General features: G+C 43.7%; 2 protein-coding genes across 4 annotated transcripts; one reads left to right on the top strand and one right to left on the bottom strand.

Moving 5' to 3' along the window:
* Positions 1–412: 412 nt before the first annotated feature.
* gtf2h2 (general transcription factor IIH, polypeptide 2) lies at positions 413–7,536 on the top strand. 3 transcript variants are annotated; one of them, XM_035379228.1, is made up of 16 exons: positions 413–547; positions 1,832–1,925; positions 2,133–2,210; positions 2,589–2,625; positions 2,987–3,073; positions 3,192–3,242; positions 3,351–3,405; positions 4,246–4,351; positions 4,503–4,593; positions 4,989–5,076; positions 5,294–5,401; positions 5,642–5,705; positions 6,077–6,180; positions 6,587–6,689; positions 6,905–6,944; positions 7,046–7,536. In XM_035379228.1, the coding sequence occupies exons 2-16, from the start codon at positions 1,870–1,872 to the stop codon at positions 7,154–7,156; spliced, it is 1,179 nt and encodes a 392-aa protein (XP_035235119.1). In that variant the 5' UTR covers positions 413–547; positions 1,832–1,869; the 3' UTR covers positions 7,157–7,536. The 3 variants fall into 3 exon arrangements, with proteins under 3 accessions (XP_035235119.1, XP_035235121.1, XP_035235122.1); XM_035379230.1 differs by having other exon boundaries at positions 474–542; positions 7,046–7,156; XM_035379231.1 differs by lacking the exon at positions 413–547 and adding an exon at positions 1,463–1,481 and having other exon boundaries at positions 7,046–7,156.
* Positions 7,537–7,628: 92 nt separating this feature from the next.
* On the bottom strand, positions 7,629–21,028 carry erap1b (endoplasmic reticulum aminopeptidase 1b). The gene is made up of 19 exons (XM_035379227.1): positions 20,787–21,028; positions 19,729–20,297; positions 19,298–19,436; positions 18,650–18,784; positions 17,418–17,538; positions 16,551–16,705; positions 16,139–16,252; positions 15,561–15,692; positions 15,108–15,239; positions 14,568–14,648; positions 14,189–14,346; positions 13,489–13,568; positions 12,667–12,850; positions 12,157–12,313; positions 11,483–11,667; positions 10,392–10,553; positions 9,706–9,846; positions 9,510–9,591; positions 7,629–9,303 (listed from the first exon to the last, which is right to left on the bottom strand). The coding sequence occupies exons 2-19, from the start codon at positions 20,256–20,258 to the stop codon at positions 9,142–9,144; spliced, it is 2,850 nt and encodes a 949-aa protein (XP_035235118.1). The 5' UTR covers positions 20,259–20,297; positions 20,787–21,028; the 3' UTR covers positions 7,629–9,141.
* Between the last annotated feature and the right edge of the window lie 1,683 nt (positions 21,029–22,711).

Raw genomic sequence — 22,711 nt, 5'->3', positions numbered from 1 at the left:
AGTTGTTGTGTGTGTGTAAGAGGCTCATTTCTGGCTTCGTTCCTGCTGGCACAGATGATGATTGTTGAGTTATGCAAAAATCCTCAGTCTTCCCTATCGTTTCTGTTTGTCAGTGCAGGACAGACAGTTCTGACATTCACATTCACTCCGTTTATCTCGCTGAAGAATGAATATTACTTCTCATATGAATGCAACACATAAATAATGTAAAGCAATTAATTTGATGAGATAAATTACCTTGATTTTGGTACAGAGGCTGTGTGTAGCATATGTTTGGAATACTGTGCAGCGTGAACAAAGATAACTGATCCTGTTATGTGCACCACTGACCTGTACTTTGCCTCGAAGTGGAGTTTGATTATTTTGCCACTCACCTCGCATGTGAGAACTCGGCCAGCATTGTAGACATTCTAATGAAACATCCGATTACTTCTTAACCCCACGACTGCGAAGCAGTTCCGAAGAGGACGGAACGGTTTGTTCCACAGCTTTTGCACACGCGGGACATTTTTGTAGTGCACACCGTTGCAGAATTCGGAACGGTACGGTACGTCAACTCTGTAATGAATATTATTTTATTGTTGTTTGTTTTTACCATTTCGCATGTGTATCAGCAATCTATTTTAAAATACTATCTGTTTGTAATATACTGCGACTTGTGTTCATGTTGAAAAACAATATACTAACATTATTCATAGTCCCTTGGCTACAAGATTTTGCAAGTGCCGGGTAATATTAAGTTAGCTAACACATAGGTTAACTATCGGAATGTTATTTCTAACGCGCTCAATTTTGATCTGAGCAATAAACGTTTTCAGCGTACAAAAATAAACAAAGTTACGCACGCATACAAACCACTGTCTGTAAGTCATTGATTTAAACTTCTATAATTCTAGGTGTGCCATTAAAAGTATTGATATCAAAATAAGGCCAAGATACAACAAACAATATTGGCTATTTCAGCTAACGATAATTAAACGAGCTCTATTCCAGTGTTTCCAGAATTATTTCATGTAACTTGGCCCTGTGGTTTTTAATATTACCATCTGAAGAGAATATGGTCATTCAAACTTTGTGCCACATCAAAATGTCAAATACATGTAATTTATAGTGTAAATACTTTGCAATTCAGATGTGTTCCACTTGTTTTCGCTATCAACCTTCAGAAGTGACATGAATCTCACTGTAACAAACACAGTTTGAGAATAACTGTAGGTTTGGTATTGAATGTAAAACAATGGTTATAATCTAGTAGTTATAATAATGAATATAGCAGTAGAATATATAGATAGTAATGTCTGTATTTTATTAGATGAACAATAAAAACAATACGTAGCCTATTAGAACAGCATATTCACACAGGTTTCGGTTTCACTTCATCCTCAACTGCACACTGTTTTCAGTTGCATGGAAATAAACATCCTCATCCCCAGAAAGTGCACTTTCACCTCCTGAACCATCATCTTCATTACTAGAATGAGGTATGGCTTGACGTGGCCGTTCTACTGAGGAAGTTTATTTCGGATAGCCAGTCAGCTGTTTGAAAAAAACAAACGTGCCGGGTTCGAGACTAACTTTTTTCACCGTCATACTGTTCATCATACATCATGCTGAATAGCGCTAGACTGGAGTATTTGTGATGATGAAATCGCCTGCAAACAAGGAGGAAGCGCAAAATAACTGAATGCTGACATACCCAACAGATTCATTTAGCCTGTTAATTAGTCATTTTAGGTCCTATAATATTAATGAGACCGTAGCTGAGTAGAGCTATTATTTTATGCTAGCTAGTTAACAAGATTAATGAACCATGCCTGCGCTTTCCCTCTAGTCCCTCATCCTTTGCTGCTGTCAGGAAGGCGATAGAGGATGGACGAGGAACCCGAAAGAACGAAGCGCTGGGAGGGAGGCTATGAACGGACCTGGTGAGTCCGACTTCGCCGATCAGTCGTTAGAGTAAAGCCTGTTACTTGGCCCCAAAACACACAATGTAATGAAATTCGCTCACCATCGGCTTCAAAACCTTTTTCTTGCACGTGCGTAAAAGCGCTAGCTCACCGATGTTACAACGATGCAGAATGTAAGGGGGCTGTGGTGCTGGTTGTCCTCACGGTGTCGTTTCTGGCCTGCAGGGAGGTCTTGAAGGAGGATGAGTCTGGGTCACTCAAGGCCTCCGTGGAGGACATTCTCTTCCAAACCAAGAGGAAGAGGTAGGGACCGGCGGAAATTCCTACATGGAACCGCAAGGCCCACAACTTACACCATCAGTTTACTGGACTCCTTACTCTGATGTTGCGTCTTGAAAATGATATAAGCAGAAAGTCACTCAATTCCGATGTTATTTTCAAATGTGCTATTCCAATTACGAAGAGTAGAACCCCTCTTTACAACTCTTTAATTACTGATTATGCACACCGCTTCACTAGTCATGAAGTTAATGATGGTGTGTCAGAATAATGCTTCTGAATTAAGACTGTGAGTATCAGGACAGGGGGTCTCCCAGATTTTCCATGTGGTCTTACTGTGGCCTGCTGGAATACTTGTGTGACTCTGTAGTTGCACCTCTTGTTTGTTTGTTTCCCCTGCAGAGTGTTTGAAAGCCATGGACAGATCCGGCTTGGCATGGTGAGTGTGCATCGCATGCTCTCCGGACTTCATAAAGGAATATCGAAGGAAATAACTCAGCCATTAGGCGAAACATAGAAACAAAAATGTTTTTTAGAGAATCAGTTTGAATTTGTATTTGTAGTGGTGGTTTTTAAAACAAATTGTCTTTCATCTTTTTTATAATAAAGTGTTCCCCAATACAGTTATTCAGGCAATCTCCATGGCACTGAAATCATGACAGTAGTTGTTGAAAACCATAAGGGTTTCAGATTCAGTTTGCTGTTCATGGGATTTCAGATAATGAGTGAGCAAGATTGACATTTAGGCTTTTATCAGCACAGAGTTGTTGCCGGGATACTAGGTGTTCTCTCTGTTGCAGATGCGCCACATGTATGTGGTGATTGACAGCTCCAGGACAATGGAAGACCAGGACCTGAAACCCAGTAGGCTGGCCTGCATTCTGAAGGTAGGGCACAAGCTGCCGCTTCCTGTCTACAGTTGGCTTCTATTAACATGGTAGTGCTGGAACAACTCATCCATTGTGTGTCAATGTTTTGTCTGCACGCTTTCTAAATACCCTATAGCTGATGGAGTATTTCGTGGAGGAGTACTTTGACCAGAATCCCATCAGCCAGGTGAGTGAGTAGAAAGGTCTGTTACTGAGATGTCTTATGTTAATAAAACTTTATTGAAGTTTCTGATATCTCTACATTTTGCTCATGTGATCTCGTGTTCCCCCTCAGATTGGGATCATCACTACAAAGAACAAGAGAGCAGAGAAACTGACTGATTTGGCTGGTGAGTGATCATAAGCACCCAGGAACAGTGTTTGGTTGGACAGTGAAGTCATACAGGTCAAAGAACTGGCGCTGGCACACCCCTTAGGTACAGATACTTTCTAAATCCCAACATGCTTTTCCATCAAGACTTCAGACTTACACAACAGCCTTGAGTTTGACATGCCTTCCTGATGATGATTATGAGGTAGAGCACTCTTTTTTGACAGCAGACCTATTAAAAGTATGTGAATGAGTAAGCTGGCTTGCTAAGGTGTTAATTGGCAGTGGCCTTACCTGGTGCAGGTATTGGAGGCAAGGAGGTAAAGACATTCATAATTCAGTGTGACTTCTGCATCCAGGTCAGGCTTCCTTAACCTTTGTCTTGGAGACCCACGGAGTGTGCTGGCTCTTGCTGTTACTCGGCACTAATATGTTCATTAAAACAGTTTATTAAACAATTAACTCGCATCGCCTCACCTGGCTTCTTGGATCTAAAACGGTTATTGATTGTTTAAGGTGAAAACAAAAACCAGCAGACTCTACGGCCCTCTAAGACCAGGGTTCAGAACCGCTGGCCCAGATGACGTACTGTAAGTCTGTAAGATCGGTCTGTAAGTCGGTTCTTGTTGAGGTCATTCTGGAGGGTCAGTAGTGTGGAAGACTGTATGCTAAAGGGATCGTGTGTGTGTGTGTATGTGTTTGCGTGTGTGCGTGCGTGCGTGTGTGTGTGTGCGTGCGTGCACTAAACCGATGTGTACATGTCTCTGTGCTGCACGTAATAAAGAGTGCCGTACCGTGTGATCCTCCCAAAAGCAGAGTGGATTATTTCCACGGCAACAGCGCTGTGTCTCATTCACAGGGAACCCTAAGAAGCACGTCGCCGCTCTGCGGAAAGCCGTGGACTCCACGTGTGTCGGGGAGCCCTCCCTCTACAACTCCCTCTCCCTGGCAATGCAGACGCTCAAGTACGTCAGAGAGAGATTTTTCTGTCAAAATGTGCAATCTTTGTTGTATTTTAAAAAAATGTATTTTAAGCTCTGAACGGGACACACTGGATTCTTTTTGTTAAATGACCTTTGACCTTTTGAACTTTGGATCTTGGCCCTGTCCTTGCAGGCACATGCCTGGCCACACCAGCAGGGAAATCCTGGTCATATTCAGCAGCCTCACCACCTGCGACCCTTCCAACATCTATGAGCTAGTCAAGGTACTGTAAAGGTTGAAGATCACTTAAAACATTTTTTTTTGTATAGCACTACAAAAGGATAACCACAGTAGACTCTGGAGCAGACATGACGGTTTTTGTAATCTTTATGACCGTGATTAATCCTGTATATTTTGCCGGTAGACCTGATCATATAGATATAAAGTATGAATAGAATCTTTAGTTGATTGTCAATTCCATTTCAATTCATTCTCTTCAGAAGTAACTGAAGAAATGAACTGACGCAGTCCTCGTAGAACATTTTGGGCATCTTTCAGTTCATGTCTTGAATTTCCTGGAGTGACTGAATTGAACTGGAAGTGATTCTAGCCCCGCTAGTGTTGTGTGTGCACATGTGCGCGTCCATGTGCACACAGTAACGGTGCCGTACCCCGCAGACTCTGAAGGAGAAGAAGATCCGCGTTTCGGTGATCGGGCTGTCGGCGGAGGTGCGGGTGTGCACGGTACTGACACGGGACACGGGCGGTGAGGAGCGCGCTCGGTCGACTCCGCGTGATTGGACACGGAATTACACCTCGAACAACACATTCATTATAAAAAACATGAAATGATAATGACGTATGTACGAGTGTTCGTCGCAGGCAGACTCTTTCAGGTAGCCAGCGTCTGTTTGAGTGTGGATTGTTTTGTTCATCGGGTTTTTTCTTTTGGACCGCTGTGTGTTTTCCCGCCCTTTTCGTAGGGACCTACCACGTGATCCTGGACGAGACCCACCTGCGCGAGCTGCTCACCTACCACGTCAAGCCCCCTCCCGCCAGCTCCTCCTCCGAGTGCTCCCTCATACGCATGGGTGCGTGCCGGGCTAGCGTGGAGCGCTCGTTACCCACCTCACTAGGGCCCTGCCCAACCTTTCCGTTCCCTTCTCAGGACATACTGAGCATAGCAGCGGCAAGGCGGACTCTGACCGCGGTGGTTCAGTCTGTCCCCTGCTTCTTAGTCTGATTTTACTGCTTACGCATTCGGAATGTTCTGGTCATGTGACACATACAATAGACATTTATCATGGACATGTGGTTGTATTTTTTGACAGGCTTCCCCCAGCACACCATGGCTTCCGTGTCGGATCCGGACTCCAAGCCTTCCTTCAGCATGGCGTGAGTGACTCGGTATCCTCCTGAGACCCTGCAGTTCATTTCTGTCCCCTGTGTGGGACGTGAGTCTCTGGCCTCAATCTCAAGAAGCATATATTCTACTATGCTCCTGCGCTGAAACCTATATTACAAGAGACATTCAAATAAAAACGAAAGAAATCATATTTTTGTAAATATTTTAACTGCACCATGTCTTTGTCACCCAAGCCATTTGTATTGTGCCAAAAAAATATATTTTTCGCCGTGTTTCATGAGAATGTTACAATTACAACGATTTGAAAAACCGTGTGAATTAAGTCGGTGTCGCATATTCGCATTGTGAAAATTTGGCACTTTCTTTCTGCACCGTCTTTTTTTGTCCCCGGCCTCTACAGGCATTTGGACAGCACAGACAGTCCCGGTTTGACCATGGGGGGGTACTACTGCCCGCAGTGTCGCGCCAAGTACACTGAGCTGCCCGTGGAATGCAAAGTCTGCGGTAGGTACCGCCCTCAGTCATTTCCTGTTTGTGCCTACTTCCTGTCAGGGAGGCTAGTCTTGTCAAGGGGAAGGAGTTCCAAAGCATTGGGTATCGTTTTACGCGCGTAACCACATTCAGTCATCATTCAGTATAATTCATTCTTTAAAAACCCATTCAGTCATTCATAGCCACTTATTACCACAAAAACATGTGATGCTCTTGACTGTTATCATTGCATATTGTATGTTATTGTATGTGCATTAATCAGCAGTGAAAGAGTGAGTATAGCTGTTTATGGAAGGGTAGTTTTAGTGGTGTCCACCGGTGGTACGTCAGTGGTCCGGAGTTGCAGTTTACGGTGGCGCGTGAGGCGGCCTGCCATTGGTCGGACGCTGACTCCAGCCTCTGCGTTTCCTGTCCGCAGCGCTGACGCTGGTCTCCGCCCCTCACCTGGCCCGGTCCTTCCATCACCTCTTCCCTCTGGACGCTTTTAAGGAGATGGCCCTGGAGGACTACCAGGGGGAGAGGTGTGCTGCCTAGCGCCTTCGTTCATTTAATTACATTACATTCAAATTTTAATTACATTTAATTACATCACAATCAAATTTTAATTACATTTAATTACATTACATTTAATCACATTCAAATTTACAGTTCTCATCAAATCCATGTAGTGGCTTTATCGTCATCATTGTGAAAAACAAATTCACAGTAACACGGATGCACTGATCTTCCTTTGCAGATTTTGCCAAGCTTGTCAAGGGGAACTGAAAGACAAAAGTGTAATTATTGCCCTTTTTTAACTACATTTTATTGCACATAGATATTATTTTATTTTTTAAAAATGGCTGAAACTTCTATTCTCTGTTTGTTTGCCCACCAGGTGTTCATTTGCTCGCTGTGCAACTGCGCGTTCTGCGTGGAGTGTGACATTTTCATCCACGAGACCTTGCACTGTTGCCCCTGCTGTATACACACTCAGAGCGCCCCCTGAGACCTGGAGGACTGACTGCAGAACAGGTCGGTGACCCTCTGGGTCCAGACTGGGCTCACAAAGCTGAAACGGATCGTCCTTCACAAGGGTTCGACTGAAGATGGACACCGAGGGAAATGTGGATCCTTACAACCATTGTGAACCTCAAACAGCCGTGGAGGTAGCTGGATATGGACAAATTTAAACGGTCGATAGTATTATAAATGTGTTTCCTTAAAGGGAACAGTGAGGTTTTATCACGGATGCAAGCTTGAAATGGCAAGCTGAGACTCTTGCAAAGTGATGCAGTGCACCCCCTGGTGGACAGATGTTGTCATTGACTTTCTGATTAGTGGACCAAAACCTGACACCTGTCAATAAATGCTTTTTGTTACATTTTTGTTCATTTTAGCCCTCATCATCTCAAACTCATTGAAAAACCATGTGACTCATTTTTTACGAGAGAATCTTGCCACTTCAAAGTCAGAGTCACTTTTTTTTTTTTTTTTAGAAATTTATTTCCTCAACCAGTCTACAAACAAAGCATCTTAGCTAGCAATAAGCATAGAAAAAAAAACACTCACACACACACAGAAACTTAAGAGAAGGCTCACTTTGGAGAGGGTACTTTTCACTCATTAGCTGTTCATGCAGCACACAAAGAACAGCACCATCGTTTCTCACAGCTAGTCAAAGGTGTCCTAGGAAGACGTACCCGCCTTTATCTGAACCCTGACTGCCAGTGTAATTGTGGCAGGGAGTACCGCAGGCCGCTGCACAGCTGGCCTCATCGCACAACAGCGACCCCCCCTGGTAGATTGGGTACCTGCGGTCTGTCTGCCCCAGCTGCGTGAAACGTAGTCCCTACTGCTTTAGCCGCACAGCTCAGACTGCAGTGAAGAGAAGCAGTGGCTTTCAAAGGCGAGCACTAGCCTGCACTCCCAAATGCAGAAGTGAAGGGACTATCCTCGGAAGTAGCAAAAAGTAGTTTTTTTGTAAGTCCAAATGAACTTAAAAAAAAGAACAAACATACACCTACATGCTGCACAAAGTTGATTCAGGATTCAAAAACCAAAACAAAATAAGGAAATGCCCAAATTAAATTAATGCACGCACACACAATAACAGCAAATAGAAGATCGACAGCAAAAACAATACACCCTTCAGCAAAATATGTAAAATAAAGGCAGCATGTTCTACAGGTTTTGTAGAGGACCAACTTGAGAGGCTAAAGGGGTATTTGTGAATCAATTTTAGTGCAACAGTATCCGTAAGAGTCAATACGAAATACAAATGGAAAGAAAACAAAGGCAAAGCATTCTACTTAAATGCAAATTCTCTCAGCGTCTATACCACAGGTGTCATACTCCAGTCCTGGAGGGCCGCAGTGTCTACTGGGTTTTCAGGGAGGGTTCTCAGCACCAGTGGTTCATTTAAGCAGTCGATTGGCTAAAGAATCGGCACTCCTTATTCTAAGGGTCTTAATTGGCCGACTGAAAGGAAATCCCGAAAACCTGCCGACACTGTGACCCCCTGGGAATTTAGTTTGACACCCCTGATCTGTACGCCGGTGAAGCTCTCAGCAGTCTGTCACCTTGTTGGGTGTTGTCTCCACGATGACAGACTACCTGCAAGTGCAACCCCCCCCGCCACCCCCCCCTTCCACCAGAAGTAATGATTACAACAGAGCAGGTAAGGGGTGAGGATGGGCACATTCATAAAAATAGTCAGTGTCAACAATAGTCAACACAAATTAATGAACATTTTTGAATAATCCAGAAGTTCACAAGAAATTCTGATTGTGCCTGAAAGGCTCCTTTCATATCCATGATTCAAGAGGTTTTTCCATCAGAAATATAACTTGCTACTACCGAAGTGGGGAAATTACAGTTTTTTTGTATAGTTGTATCCAATGACACTTGTAGGAAATGATTTAATTGGCATTTTATGAACACAGCTCCTCAGTCCTTCTTGAGGCACACGGACCATGTCTCCAGTTCCAGAACTCAGGCCCCTGGCTTTGGCCCCCATCTGTCCAGCCATCCCTGGAGCAGCGGCAGGTTCTTGTCCATCCAGCGGATGTTCTCCTCGATGCTCTCCAGGGCCTGCTGAAGGCATCTCAGCCCTGACCCCGTCTGCTCCGTCAGAGAGCCAAAGAACCCTCGAACCTGGGGAGGGAGGAGGAGGAGGATGGAGAGGGGCGCCCTTAAGCACACAGTTAACTCTCTCAGATATTAACTTTGATTTACCTACATTACTTTACTTTACATTCATTTAGCATACCATGTTCTACCACCTAGTGCAAAAACACAGCAGTTTGAACAAACACACACACTCGTAACCACAACAAAACAGAGCTTAGGTAACAAGATACCTCTTCTAGCATTTCCCTGGTGGAATACTGGTTGGTCACCCCGATCACCATGTGCGAGATGGAGTGAGAGCCGAGGTCAAACCTGCAGGGTCAGAGAGGGTCAAAGGTCAGATTAATTGTTGGCTTCTATTTCTGTTGAGGGTTGCTTGCATCCTATAAGCCACCAAGAGAGAGGAAGGTTCTAGAGTGAACCCACTTTTTCACCAGGGTGCCCCAGTTGTCCCGCAGGAAGTCCCAGGCGTGCTTGTAGCCCTTTGGGTTTTTGCTGACAGTCACCACCACGTAGGGAAGATCCTGAGTCTTCATCACCTCACCTTGCAGGCTCTGCTCCATCATCCTGACAGACAGTCGAGGGACAGACAGACAGACAGAAAGACAAACAGACAAATAGTCAGCCACCACAGTGAAATTGTATTTTTTTCAAATCCAGACACATGGATGAATGAGGAGAGGTAAGAGTGTGTGAGAGAGACGGGGACAGAGAGCCAGATTAATTTACAGACACGAGAGTTAAAGAGAATGAGTGATGGACAGACGCAGACAGAGATAGAGAAGATGGATGCACAGACGGTGAGGGAACATGAAACACAGACAAAGACAGTCATAGTCGGGTCAAGACTGACAAGCATAAAAACAGACAGAGAGTGAGACATTCAGAGCACACTGGCTAACAGAGACTAGGACACAATCCACAAACAACTTTATGTGGCTATCTGAAGTTTTTTATCCAGTCTTGTATTTCCTCTTATTGCCCGTATTGTTCTTAGTGCGCTGAGCTGATGGAAATCTTCCATTTCATGCTTCGTTTAACAGAAAGAATGCGATTCCAATCTAATGCAAAATGTTAGCGGCAGAGTTAGCGCCACGCTACCGGCGACTCACCACTTCAGCTTGTGGGAGAGGGGGCTGATGGAGAGGGCCGACTTGATGCGGCTCTTCACCGATATGTAGAGCGAATGGCGGTACTTCTCGAACAGGAAGTCCCACCCCTCCGGAGTGCGCGCGCCCACCGTGAAAACAGCCAGGCTGACGTCGTTGGGAAGGCTGTGGACACGATGCAGACGAGAGAGAGAGGGAAGGGGGAAAGTTTACCCTAACTTCGGAGTGAATAAAAGAATCATTTGCCGACTTCTGAATAATTTTAAAAAAAGGAACTGTTCTCTCTGCACTTTATTGTACTGGGCTATTGTTGGAAAGCTTATTTTGACTTAATCTTGTATTGTTGTCTTGTTATTGTTGTTGTTCTGTTTCCTGGATGTTCTTGGTGATGACTGATTGCTTTTACCCTGGCTGCAAACCAAATTTCCCTGAGTGGGAAAATAAAGTAAAGTAAACAGTAATTATTTGGCATATTTACATTATTGCATGATACTATTTATTTGACTAGTAGATGCCCTTATCTGGATGCAGATGACGCCATTGATAGAACTGAGAACTGATTTAAGAGTTTTTCCAGGAACTATTTTCTTCTTTTCGAATCACCAGCCGTGTCTGCCAAGTTAACTTTGTGTCCTGTGCACCTACACACCAGGCGTACTGCAGCCAAAGCAAACACACTCCACTCATAGACCGAGAAACATAAGACAAACATTTACACACTTGCCTGCTTTCTGGAGACACCACTTTGTGACACTGTGACCCTGCACCTTACGCCAACAACTTTTCTTAGCGCACATGTTCATTCACTCAGCCACAGGCTACAGTATATTACAGTCTAAGTCCACACACAGTGCTACAGGAGAGAGCTGGCAGCAACAGGAAGTGTGTCCCATCCCTTCCCGATGGCTACCGTAGCCTCTACACGTCTGTGATTCTTGTATTATCCCTGTTGTACTGTCGCAGTTTATTTATTTGACAGGGACAAGGCAAAATGTCAGTGCTAAAGACAAGTGCAAAAAGCACTGCTTTACAGATGGAAGGCAGTTTCTGAGACCCATCTCCGCGTATCTGAGGAGGCTTCGGCGACCCCTGACCTCATGTTTCCGTCGGACTCCTTCCACCGGCGGAAGAGCTCGGTGGCGGCGCGGACGCAGGGAGGGTGGCCGCGCACGCAGGCGAACAGCAGCAGGTAGCTGCGCAGCATCCTCTGGGACACCGTGCCGTCGTCCGTCCAGGACTGGCCGTCGATCAGGCCCCGGAACAGGTGCACGATGTAGCCCTGCGACACAGCGAGTCAGACCATCTCAGCTCTCTACAAACTGAACACAAGACGGTAGCATTTCATTTGAGCCTAACCTGAACGCAGTGGCATAATGGATTTCAGTTGACCCTAACCTGAACACAGTGACCTAATTAATTTCATTTGACCCTAACCTGACTACTGACATAATTAATCTCATTTAACCCTAACATGAACAGAGTGACATCATGCATTTCATTTGACCCTAACCTGAACACTGTGACATATAGTAAAATGCTCAGTGTTAATTCAACTCTAACAGAGTTTTTGAATCCAGTGGGGATAAAATGTAATCTACACTGCAGTTTTTTACTGTGTTAAACCATCTCATCTGTTCCCAACATAACACAGTGATATAACAGATATGTCATAGGGGCGGCAGTGTAGTATAATGGGTAAGGAACCGCTCTTGAGTTCCAGTCATTTCCCCCCAACAGAAAAGCACCCCCTGACCCCTTGACCCCTGACCTTCATCTGGTTTTCGAGCTCCTCCATGTCCCTCTTCTCCATCAGCTTGTAGAGAGGCACCAGCTCACTGAGCCCCTGAGTCACCGGCATGATCTCGGTCTCTCGGCTCAGATACAGAGACAGGTCCAGCGCCTTATCCAGAGGGACCTTCCCAATGCTGGGGGACAGATAGATGGACAGACAGACAGACAGACAGACAGACAGACAGACAGAAAGGACACAATACTGTTAAAAAACATGACACACCATCTAGAACTTCACCTTTACCATCACTGCATGCTTATAACTACTAAATCGAGTCTATGAATTTAAAATGTTTTTTTGGCACTCCAGATTCATCTGTGACTTAATGGATTTCTTCTAGGCTTGTTAGATCTTCTTACTTGTAAATCACTCTGGACAGGAACACCCAGAACACTCTCGGTACCCTTTCCCTAATCCCACACCCTCAGTCCCGCTCTCCAGCTCCAGACTCCGCCCCCTGACCCCCGCCCATCTCCGCACGCCCACCTGACCAGCTGGAAGATGTTGTTGATGAGGCTGGTCCTGTCGTTGCTGCTGAGCGCGGTGTGGTTGTGCTGGAGCAGGCCGATCAGGGGGTCCCAGCCCCCCGCCTCGTAATGGACGATGTAATACCCGCTCATGTCCACGTTGAACTTGATCCACTCCACCTCCTCGGGCAGGTACAGCACGTCTGCATGATCGGGGGGGGGGGGGGGGGGTGAAGAATAGGGGATTTTTTTAATGATGGAGGCAACCGAACCAGGTGAAGCTTCCCATAACATCCTTCAACCTGCTTATTAAAATACTGACTTAGACAGAGGCCACATGTAAGTACAAATGGTCTAGTCATCAGACTTTAAGTGTGAAACAGCAGCAGAATAGTCATTCCTATCACCCAGACCTGGGTCAAATATGTGTTTGTTTTGGATTCAAATACTTTCCTACGCTTTACTGATCATGTATGGTGTACTCTGAAAAAGTGCAAACCCAGCCTCCTGGCAGGCTCAATTACACCAGGCAAGATCAATAGAGCACAGAAAAGTATTTGAATCCAAAACAAATACCTATTTGACCCAGGTCTGCTATCACTACTCATTGCTGTATAGAAATGATACTCACGGTTTGAATGGCCTTTAGTTAAAAGCATGCGACCTGTTTTGTCAAATTAATGTTTCAATTCCTGTTTTTTAAAATAAAAACTTAAAAGAACATATTTTGTTTTAGAAAAATTGAAGATTTATTTTATTTTTTAATCAAGGAGAAATAATTCTCAGGCATATTGCATATGCTTTTTAAGGGAATATGTTTTTTGAGAGAAAAGATGGACACCTTTTTTGGTCTTCAACAGGAAGCGATGGACGGTGGAGGAACGGCTGGTGATGTAGGTCAAAGGAACCTGCCACAGGAAGCTGAGGAGAGGAAGGAAGACAAGCCTGAACTTTGACCCCTCAGTGAGCCAATCTCTGGCAGACATATGAAAACAAACATAAGTACATCGGCAATGTATTACTTCATCCTTTTTATATTTAACGCATGATCTGTGTATGTAACCGTATGTTTACAAAAGGAAGTTGTGTCTTGCTTGAGGGTAAAACTGCGGTTTCTCTGGCAGAGAGCCAAGTCTTAAGAGAAAAGAATCTTTGCTAATCTTTGTAATAATAAAAGGTTATTTTGTGCCTCCAAATGTAATCACACTTGCTGGCCTATCTCATTGCCACAACATGCTCTGTTGATTAGGGAGGACAGAGATTTGCTCTTATGCCATCCAGAATGCATGTGCCCATCTGCCACCCATGCCATCCACCTGCTCAGCCGTGGAGTCATCGCATGAGAGGACTACACTACTGACCAAAACCCTCCCTGCCTGGGCGGTGCTACGCTAGTAGCAGTTGCACACTGTCCAATGGGGCTGCTGGTCTCACTCGCACTGGCAGAATCAAGGTTCAACAGCAGGGCATGGGCTCATGTTACTGCACAGAGAAGGAGAGCTTTATCTCCACAGGGCAACCACAAGCCCAAAGGCTCTTACCCTGAGGTCTGTGTGGGGTCCTCGCTTTTGAGGTACCTCTCCTGGCTCAGCCTGACCTCTCGACCTTTGACCTCCACACTGATCAAGGGGAACCCCTCCTGCAGAGTCCAGGTGTCCATCATCGCTCGGACGTCCAGCTCGTCCTCCGTGTACCACTTCTGCAGGGCCACAAGCGACAGGTGTCAGTCACGTCAAAAAGTTACACACTGGCCATGAGAGTCAATTCCACTTAAATTCAGTCAGTTAATTCGGTGAAAGGACCTCACAGAACTTCATGGCCATTTCCCAATACATTTGTTGAGCTTCGGTTTACTTCCTGATTTGACTGTGAAAGGGAAGTGTGTGTGCGGGAGGCGGGCGCTTGTGTGTGGTCTCTTACGGAAGCTGCTGAGTGGGACTTTCCCTGAGAACAGAACCCTCCTCCCAGCCTCCCTTCATCCAGGTTATCTGATTGGCAGATCTGAAGTCATAGAATAATGCACACACACATATGCAAACTATTAATTCGACACTATTGTGTTCACCAATCTGCTGGACCACTTACAGACTCTGCAGAATTTTACACCGTTTCATAAGTTGAAAGCCATTTCATATAGGCTAACTGCCCATGTAAAGTGCAGTACTTTATACAGTATTCAAAATCATATTATGACAGCATAGACTTAAATTAACCTTACAATGCAAAATTGAGCAGGATAAACATGATAAAAAATTTTGAGCTCAGCTTGACAACATGGAACCTAATCCATTAATGAATTAATGCAGTTTTCAGCTCTAGCAGATAAATAAATGCATTTTCCAAAACACAAAGATGGCTGGATGAATGTGATGAAAACAGAGAAGCTGTACGCTGTCTGAAGGAATGTTTGAATAAATGAAAATAGGAAAGAAAAGAATGAAATGGATGCATTGTTCTCACCCCAGTCAGGCTGTCCCAGAGGTGGGTGTTGACCGTGTTCTGGTAGCTGTAGCGGCGTAGGTATCGGACGATCCCGATTTTGAAAGCCTCGGGAGTGAGGTAATCTCTCAGCATGTTCAGAATACACGCTCCCTGTAACACACAATCGGTCGAGTAATGCACCCTTCAGCAAGCGAGACGATTGAGCGGCTGGGTCTTAACTTCCAGAGCGGGTGTCTGCTACCCTCGTCCTGGAGTGCCACAGGGTCTACTGGCTTTTTTACACCTTAAAATCAGCAACCAACTCAGAGCCAAGAAACCAGCTGAGGTGAAGTAACTGTACAATAAACGACTTTAATTGATCTATTGAATGACAATACCATTGAAAACCAGCAGACCCTGTAGTCCTCCAGAGCCAGGACTGCAGACCCCTACTTTAAAGGTATGCAGTCATGGAGTGGGGTTCTGCTGGACCTTGTCATAGGAGACATCGTCGAACATTTCCTGAATCTGGGCGGGGTTTTCCACAGGGGTGGAGACCGGATGGGAGGAGCTCAGGGCATCCACCTCCATGGCCTCAAAACACTTCCCCAAGAAGTAATCCTCCTGCAAACGAAGAGAGTGGGGGAAAACAGTCACGGAAATCCCTGGAACTTTAAGCAAGACACTGGCTGGATTCAATAAACATTTTTCCACAACTCTGACTTACAATGAAATGCAAGTATTAATGTTTTTCTTCTCAAACACAACTGAATAAGTTCAGCAATCACCAAAATTAGCTTGAAACAACTTAAAGACCCAATGTTAAGGACAAATGTTGAATGAATACACATACAGGCCTGGTCCTCCAGAGCCTTCGATCTATGCATATTTTCAGCATATTTGCATAATCTGTTTTGCATTTATAGAGGTGCGTGAAGGAAGAACTTCTACTATAGACCATATATTATTTAAAAATTCCCATGGTAAAGTCCCATATTCATAATTCTCTGGTTATAAATCACAGGACACTGCCAAGAGTCATCCCCAGTGGTCAGTAATTTTGGCCTCACCACTTGCAGCTCAGGGTTGGTGATGTTGACGGACACAAACTCCATGAACTTGGCGAAGCCCTCATTCAGCCACAGGTCGTTCCACCACTGCATGGTCACCAGGTTACCAAACCACTGACAGAGAGAGATTGAGGGAGGGGGGCAATGTATTAGCACTAGCAGAATAAATCAGATGATAAGTGGTGAGGGCATGGGACCTGTGAGTATGAGGGAGGCAGATGAACCTGATTGGCCAGTGAGATATAAACAGAAAACTGACTGGCCAGTGTATGGGAGACTCAGGAAGCTATTTGGTTAGTGTGGAAGACAAGGAAAACTGACTGGCCAGTGCATGGAAGGCTGAAGAACCTGATTGGCCAGTGTACGGAAGGCCGGGGAAACTGATTGGCTAACATTTGGAAGGCTGACGAACCTGATGGGCCAGCTCATGTGCGATGACCATGGTGATCCCGAGCTTGTCGGAGGCGGAGCTCTTCTTGGGGTCGAAGAGGAGGGCCGACTCCCGGTAGGTGGTCAGGCCCCAGTTCTCCATGGCGCCGGACTGGAAGTCTGGGATGGCCGCTAGGTCTGCAGCGGTCAACCGGAGATGTTTAGCAAACTCAGTTCTCACAAGATTTAACTTTTCCGCTCGTCAACTGTTCTTTTTCTCCCTCTAACAGTAGCCAGGAGATCGGCATTTCGCTGGTTAACACCGCAGAGCAGTACTTAATTACATCGCATCCTTTCCATTAAGCAGATGCTCTTATCCAGACAGAGTAACTTGCAAAATAAAGCACACAGATATATTCACACAGGTTAATGGGAGCAGCAGTACGACACAGCGCAATTAGTGTAACAGTTTAATATCTTAAATAAATCTGGTCTTTAATGAGCAATGCATCACAACTGGGCAGCCATCCTAGCACAGATGGTGCAACTGTGGGGTCTTTAAACTGGAGGTTCGTTGATCTGAATGCAGTACAGTGACCTACAGAGCAATTTTCACTGAAAACCTAACACCATAAAGGCTTCTAGCAGGTATACAAATAATTGATGCAACATTAATACAGAAGAGATCTTATGAGGACACACAGTTTTAATGTGGCAATTTCTGCATTACAAATACGCAGTTATATTAGATTAAAATCACTTAGCGGATGATCCAAAGTGATGCACATTAGTGGACTGGCATTAAAAAGCAATCGCCATTCAACCACGAGTCAGGGAACTTCACACAGAAACACACACGGTTCTGTTCCCTGAACGGAAGCGCTGCATTTATGCGAGATGTCGTGCTCACCTTGCTTCGGAAGAGGGTAAGGGATATCAAAGTAATCATCGTAGAAGTCCAAGAGCTTCACAGCAGCATTCAGAGCGAACTCAGCCTGGTCAATCTTCTCTGGCACAGTATACACTGATATCTAAACGAAGGTGTGTACGTGTGAATAAATGAACAAATAAATGACTTCTAAAAAATGCAAATAAATAAATAAACAAACAAACAAACAAACAAACAAATAAATAAATAAATACAGCACCAGGAAAAAGTATTTGCGCCATTCCTGATTTCCTCTATTATTACAGATTTGTACACTGAATGGTTTCAGATCTTTAGATAAAATGCAATATTAGAAAAAGGGAAACTGAGTAAACACAAAATACATTTTTGTAAAAATTTCATTTAATGAAAAAAATTATCGAACACCCATATCACCCATGTGAAAAAGTAATTGCCCCCGTAAACTTAACAACTGGTTGCACCACCTTTAGGAGCAATCACTGCAACTAAACGCTTGACATCAATCTTTGACATCAGTCTTTCACATCGCTGTGAAGGAATTTTAGCCCACTCTTCTTTGCAGAACTACTTTAATTCAGACAAACTGGAAGGTTTTCAAGAATAAACTGCTTGTTTCAGGTCTTACCACAGAATCTCTCTGTTTTGTGTTTACTTAGGTTCCCTTTGTCTAAAGACCTGAAAACATTATGTGTGACAAATATGCAATAATAGAGGAAATCAGGAATGAGGCAAATATTTTTTGTGTAAATAAATAAAGGCAAAAGCATAGCAAGAGAGAATAAATGACAATTCATTAATTAACAATAAATGTTTTTTTATTTTAATTTTTTAACAATTCAAAATGTAAATAAATGCATAAAACCCGCAAGACAAAACAAGCAAACGAGAAAGAATGAGTCAGTTAAATTAATGAAATAATGGAGCGGAATAATGTTCACACATGATCACACACAATTATTAGATTAATTCACCACATTCAATCTAATAATCTGCCATAGTGTTTGGGACCCAAGAGGTGGTCTGAAGCCTTCATAAACATGGTGGTTCAGACAGGTAATGGTTTTCTAGGGACATTTTACAATTGGCAACTTATCCAAGGTCAGTTCACTCACTCTTTCTCCTGACCCCACCCATAAGGGGCAACATTTCATTACTGATCTGAGATCAGTTACTCACAGCAAAAACAAACAGACAAAAAAAAAAACCACATGAGAAGTGAGCGTGGGAATTACCTTGACTCCATGCTGACTCATCTTGCTGACAGACACAAAGTCTGACACGATGAAGGCCACCAGGTAGGTGCTCATCTTCACACTCACATCAAAGTAGTCCTCCAGCAGACCATTGGACAGCTCCACCGTCTTTACCTGGGGGTGGGGAAAACAGCTCACCGTGAGCCTCACATCCTACTCAGGTCACATGATGGTGGCTCCAGAGAGGCACTCATTAGTGATGAGATTTCTATTGTGATGTTATGCCTCCACAGTTCTAGAATTCCTGATTGTCTGCATATAACCAGTGATATGGTTTATAATATTGAACAATGAGAAAGTAAACATCTTTTGTGATTAAAGCTACAGATCGCTTTCTTGTTTGTACCTTTTTGTGTCATTATGACTATGTGTGTGTTAGCACACAAGAGGGTGAATCTGTGTGCATCTGGGTATACGTGCACCTGACAATGTGAGTGTATATGTATCTGCATGTGTTTTTTACGGGAATACATGGACATGCGTGTATGCATTATATGTGTATGTGTGCATGTGAGTGCATTTGTATGTGCATATGCATATATGCATGTATGTGTGCAGGCATTACATGTGTATATATGTGCATGCTTGCGCATGTGTGTTGGCTGAAGAACAGTCTGTTCAGCACACCTTTGGCATATTGGACAGTGAGATGTGTCTGGCCTCCCTGCAGATCCGGATGGAGAAGTTGGCTTTGAAGGCTGGCTCGTCAAAACAGGGGAAGGCAGCCCGGGCGCTCGTGGCCTCAAACTGGGTGGAAGCCATAACCCTGAGAGAGACAGAACATTTTAGTAGGCCATCCTACAGAAGAGCAGCCATTAATCTTAATGAGTCAGACGTACTAAGAAACAGCCTTTTCTGACACGCACCAAGAAAAACTACTGTTTATTGACATACATGTTTTTTTGGCAGCGAACTTCTTTAAATAGCTCAGTTGGAAAACGAACCAAAAATGAATTAATCTTGAACTTTGAGCACAAGTGCGTCAATGCAAAAGAAGGATAACAGTACACACAATGGCGATTGTGCAGCGCAGGCAAAGCTACTAAGTGATGCCTTACCTGACCTCTCCCTCGGACGTGCGGTACGTGCTTTTGTAAAGCCCGTGGAAGCTCTCGGAGAGATTGGCAGCAAATTCCAAGTACACCGCGCACCGGCTGCCCCGGGTTAAAGTTACGCCATCTGCCTGGAGTGCCACCTGCTGGAAGGCAGGGTACTCAAGGACCTGCAGAGGCAGGATTCTGCTTGATTCTAGGAGGGCCGCCTTGGAGATCCGGAGGTCCTTGCTGTGTAAAATGATGACTGAAGTGTCCTCTAGGACTTCCAGCTGGATATGAATGGTCCCAGTGAAGTCAAGGGTGGTCAGGTTAGGGTGAATGAAGAGGTCGTAGTACAGAGGCAACACTGTTTCGGGAAGCCTCATTTTGCGCCAGGGAAACGGTTGACCGTTAGTGGCTAGAGGGGGCGACGTTTTCTCATCATCACTTCGTTCCGTCGTAGCGACGGAGGGAATAGGGAAGATGAGCAGGAACGCAGTAAGAACATATAGGCAAAATGCAGTGCTCCGTGGCATCAGCCCCTTTCTAGCCATGGTCTTCCGGGCTTAGACAACCTACACCAAAGCGTGTCCCTGCAATTACAATGAGGAAAATTAAGTAATGATATAGTTTCCGTGATATATTTCTATTGAAATGTCTTTGGCAAGCAGCATGACAGCCAATCGGCAGTTTGGCGCGATTTACGGGAGCGCACCGAGTTATTCACAATACGCATAATGAATAGCATAGCTTCTGAAGTAAAGTATGCATTTATTTTTTTGACAATATAGAGAATTTGTCTACTGAACGTTTATGAAACACAACAAAGAATGTAGCTGAATTTGAGCTCTAAGATATAGCCACACTTACAGCCTCATGACAACGCATATTTAAATTTGTTTCGATTTAAGCTCTAGCATCATAGTTAACTTCGCTGGTTAAATAGCCTACCAATTTAACCAAACCGAAGAACGCCATTCGCAACGTACATTCAATCATCACGATTCTAAAAAGTATACAGTATGTCATTTCGACCAGTGCATAACTATCTTAACTAATTTTAACCAATTTGAATTACTCACCTGAGCGGCATAGAATTGAAAACTTGATTTTATGAATTGCGAACGCGATAGAGAAAGTGAAAATAAAACTGCTAACGCTGATCTGCATTCTGGGACACCATTAAATTCGGAAATGCAATAGAATTATTTTTTAAGAAACGTATTTCAACATCAAACAAACTAAGTAAGTAAATGATTTTAGAAAAATACAATTATAAATTTACTGTGCTATTTCACTGCTCCGTGAAGATATGCTGCTGCTAACATCGGAGATTTCCGGTTAGCGTTTTTCAAAATAAAAGTTCAGTAAATAAAAATATTTTTGAAGGGTAATGTTGCTTTTCTTCTTGTAACCAATACAGTTGGATGTAATTGCATAAAATATACTCACGTTTTCAGCAATTGTTGCTGATGTTTAAAGGTAGCCATTCATTTCATAGTAGGCTACGGTAATGTTGTTACTATTCTGAACTCTGAGACTAGCATAATCTGAACTGTACAATGTAGAAATTATTCAATAAGATATCATCACCTAGCGCAAACATCATGACAGCGGCTACAGGAATTTATATAGAATATCGCTATGGCATTGAAATTCTTTTTATATTGTTCCAGGTAATTGCAGATAGTGACAATGCTGCCACATTTTGCTTTTAATTGTAGGCTACTATCCGCTTTTCAAAGTCGTCATCTTTGTAAATGACATTTAGGCTATCACCATCATCACCACCACCATGTCATCAGAATAAATACAATAGCATCATCTTGCAGACGTAAATGCTACAACTAATAACATTTTTAATTACAGTATAATTAGCAATATCAAAATAACAATGTATTCAAAATAATAATTTGAGTGAATCATATCAGCATCATAGCATCTTCATTTAAGAGTACCATTCATTTATTCCTCAAAATTCATAATCAAGAACAATGGACACAACAAGAACAGGACATTATCACACATAACATTATTATTAATGTTAATAAGAATAATGTCAAAATAACAATATATTCAAAACAATAATGACACTGAAGGGGGTACATGCTCCTGGGTGGAAAGCTCAACGCATTCCGATACATCCATTCTGGGCATGAAACTTTCTCCGTTTTGCTTACTAACATCTCAGCCTCATGCACATTAATATGCTGGTGTTCCCTTTGTGCCCGCGCAAGCATGTACACACACTGTGACTAAAACAAAATGAGGACCAAATTGGAATGAAAAAAAGATCGCATAATTTCTTCAGTGTGGCTCATAAAAAAATCTCTGAAGAGTAGTTTGGTAGTTATGGGCTATTTCCAATCATTTATTTTTATCTCCTTGCATTCTTTCCTTGTGTCATTTCCTCACTCCTTAGCTCCACTCATCAGAGGATGCAAGGAAAGGATGCAAGGACAGAGGAATCAAGGAAACGTGTATTAGGCAAATGGAACGACCTTGTTCAGTCAAGTGTCAGTTTGAGCCACTTTAATTACAGACGTGGCATGTAATAACGTGCTGTATCTTTAACGATTCAGCTTCGGACAAACTGCGCTCTGGATTGTTTATGTCATTACTTTAGATCAGGGACATAACATTGTCCTGCCAGCTTCAGTAAAACAACTCATTCCCCCCCCTTAATTTCCATACTCCCCATGTACACAGTTGGAATGATTAGTGCCTATATAAAAACATGAGCTAACATAACACAATACAACATGGCAGATGGGGAGAAGTGGATCCACTGGTTGATCAGTTATCCCTCAAGTGCCTCCTAGTTCTGCACTCCTAACTCCTTCAAGGAGCATTTAACCAGATGGTAGACCTTGATTGATTACCAGGTGAGGGGAGTTCTTATGCAGGTCTGTGGAATGTGCTCACAATTTGCCACCAAGAATCTCCTTCTTATTCTTGTCCTTGTTGTTGTTGTTGTTCTTATTCTTCTTCTTGAGTTTTATGGTGG

The sequence above is a fragment of the Anguilla anguilla genome, chromosome 10 (assembly GCF_013347855.1).
Source record: "Anguilla anguilla isolate fAngAng1 chromosome 10, fAngAng1.pri, whole genome shotgun sequence".
NCBI classification, from domain to species: Eukaryota; Metazoa; Chordata; class Actinopteri; order Anguilliformes; family Anguillidae; genus Anguilla; species Anguilla anguilla.
Note: the sequence above shows the minus strand (reverse complement) of the source record. Positions and strands in the feature narration are given on the sequence as shown.

Coding starts and splice junctions, on each gene's coding strand:
- gtf2h2 (XM_035379228.1), top strand. CDS start 1,870: ATGGACGAGGAACCCGAAAGAACGAAGCGCTGGGAGGGAGGCTATGAA. Junction 3,074..3,191: donor GGCTGGCCTGCATTCTGAAG/GTAGGGCACAAG, acceptor AATACCCTATAG/CTGATGGAGTATTTCGTGGA. Junction 4,352..4,502: donor CTGGCAATGCAGACGCTCAA/GTACGTCAGAGA, acceptor CTGTCCTTGCAG/GCACATGCCTGGCCACACCA.
- erap1b (XM_035379227.1), bottom strand. CDS start 20,258: ATGGCTAGAAAGGGGCTGATGCCACGGAGCACTGCATTTTGCCTATAT. Junction 17,539..18,649: donor TGAGTCAGCATGGAGTCAAG/GTAATTCCCACG, acceptor ACCTTCGTTTAG/ATATCAGTGTATACTGTGCC. Junction 10,554..11,482: donor GAGTCCGACGGAAACATGAG/GTCAGGGGTCGC, acceptor TCGTGTCCACAG/CCTTCCCAACGACGTCAGCC.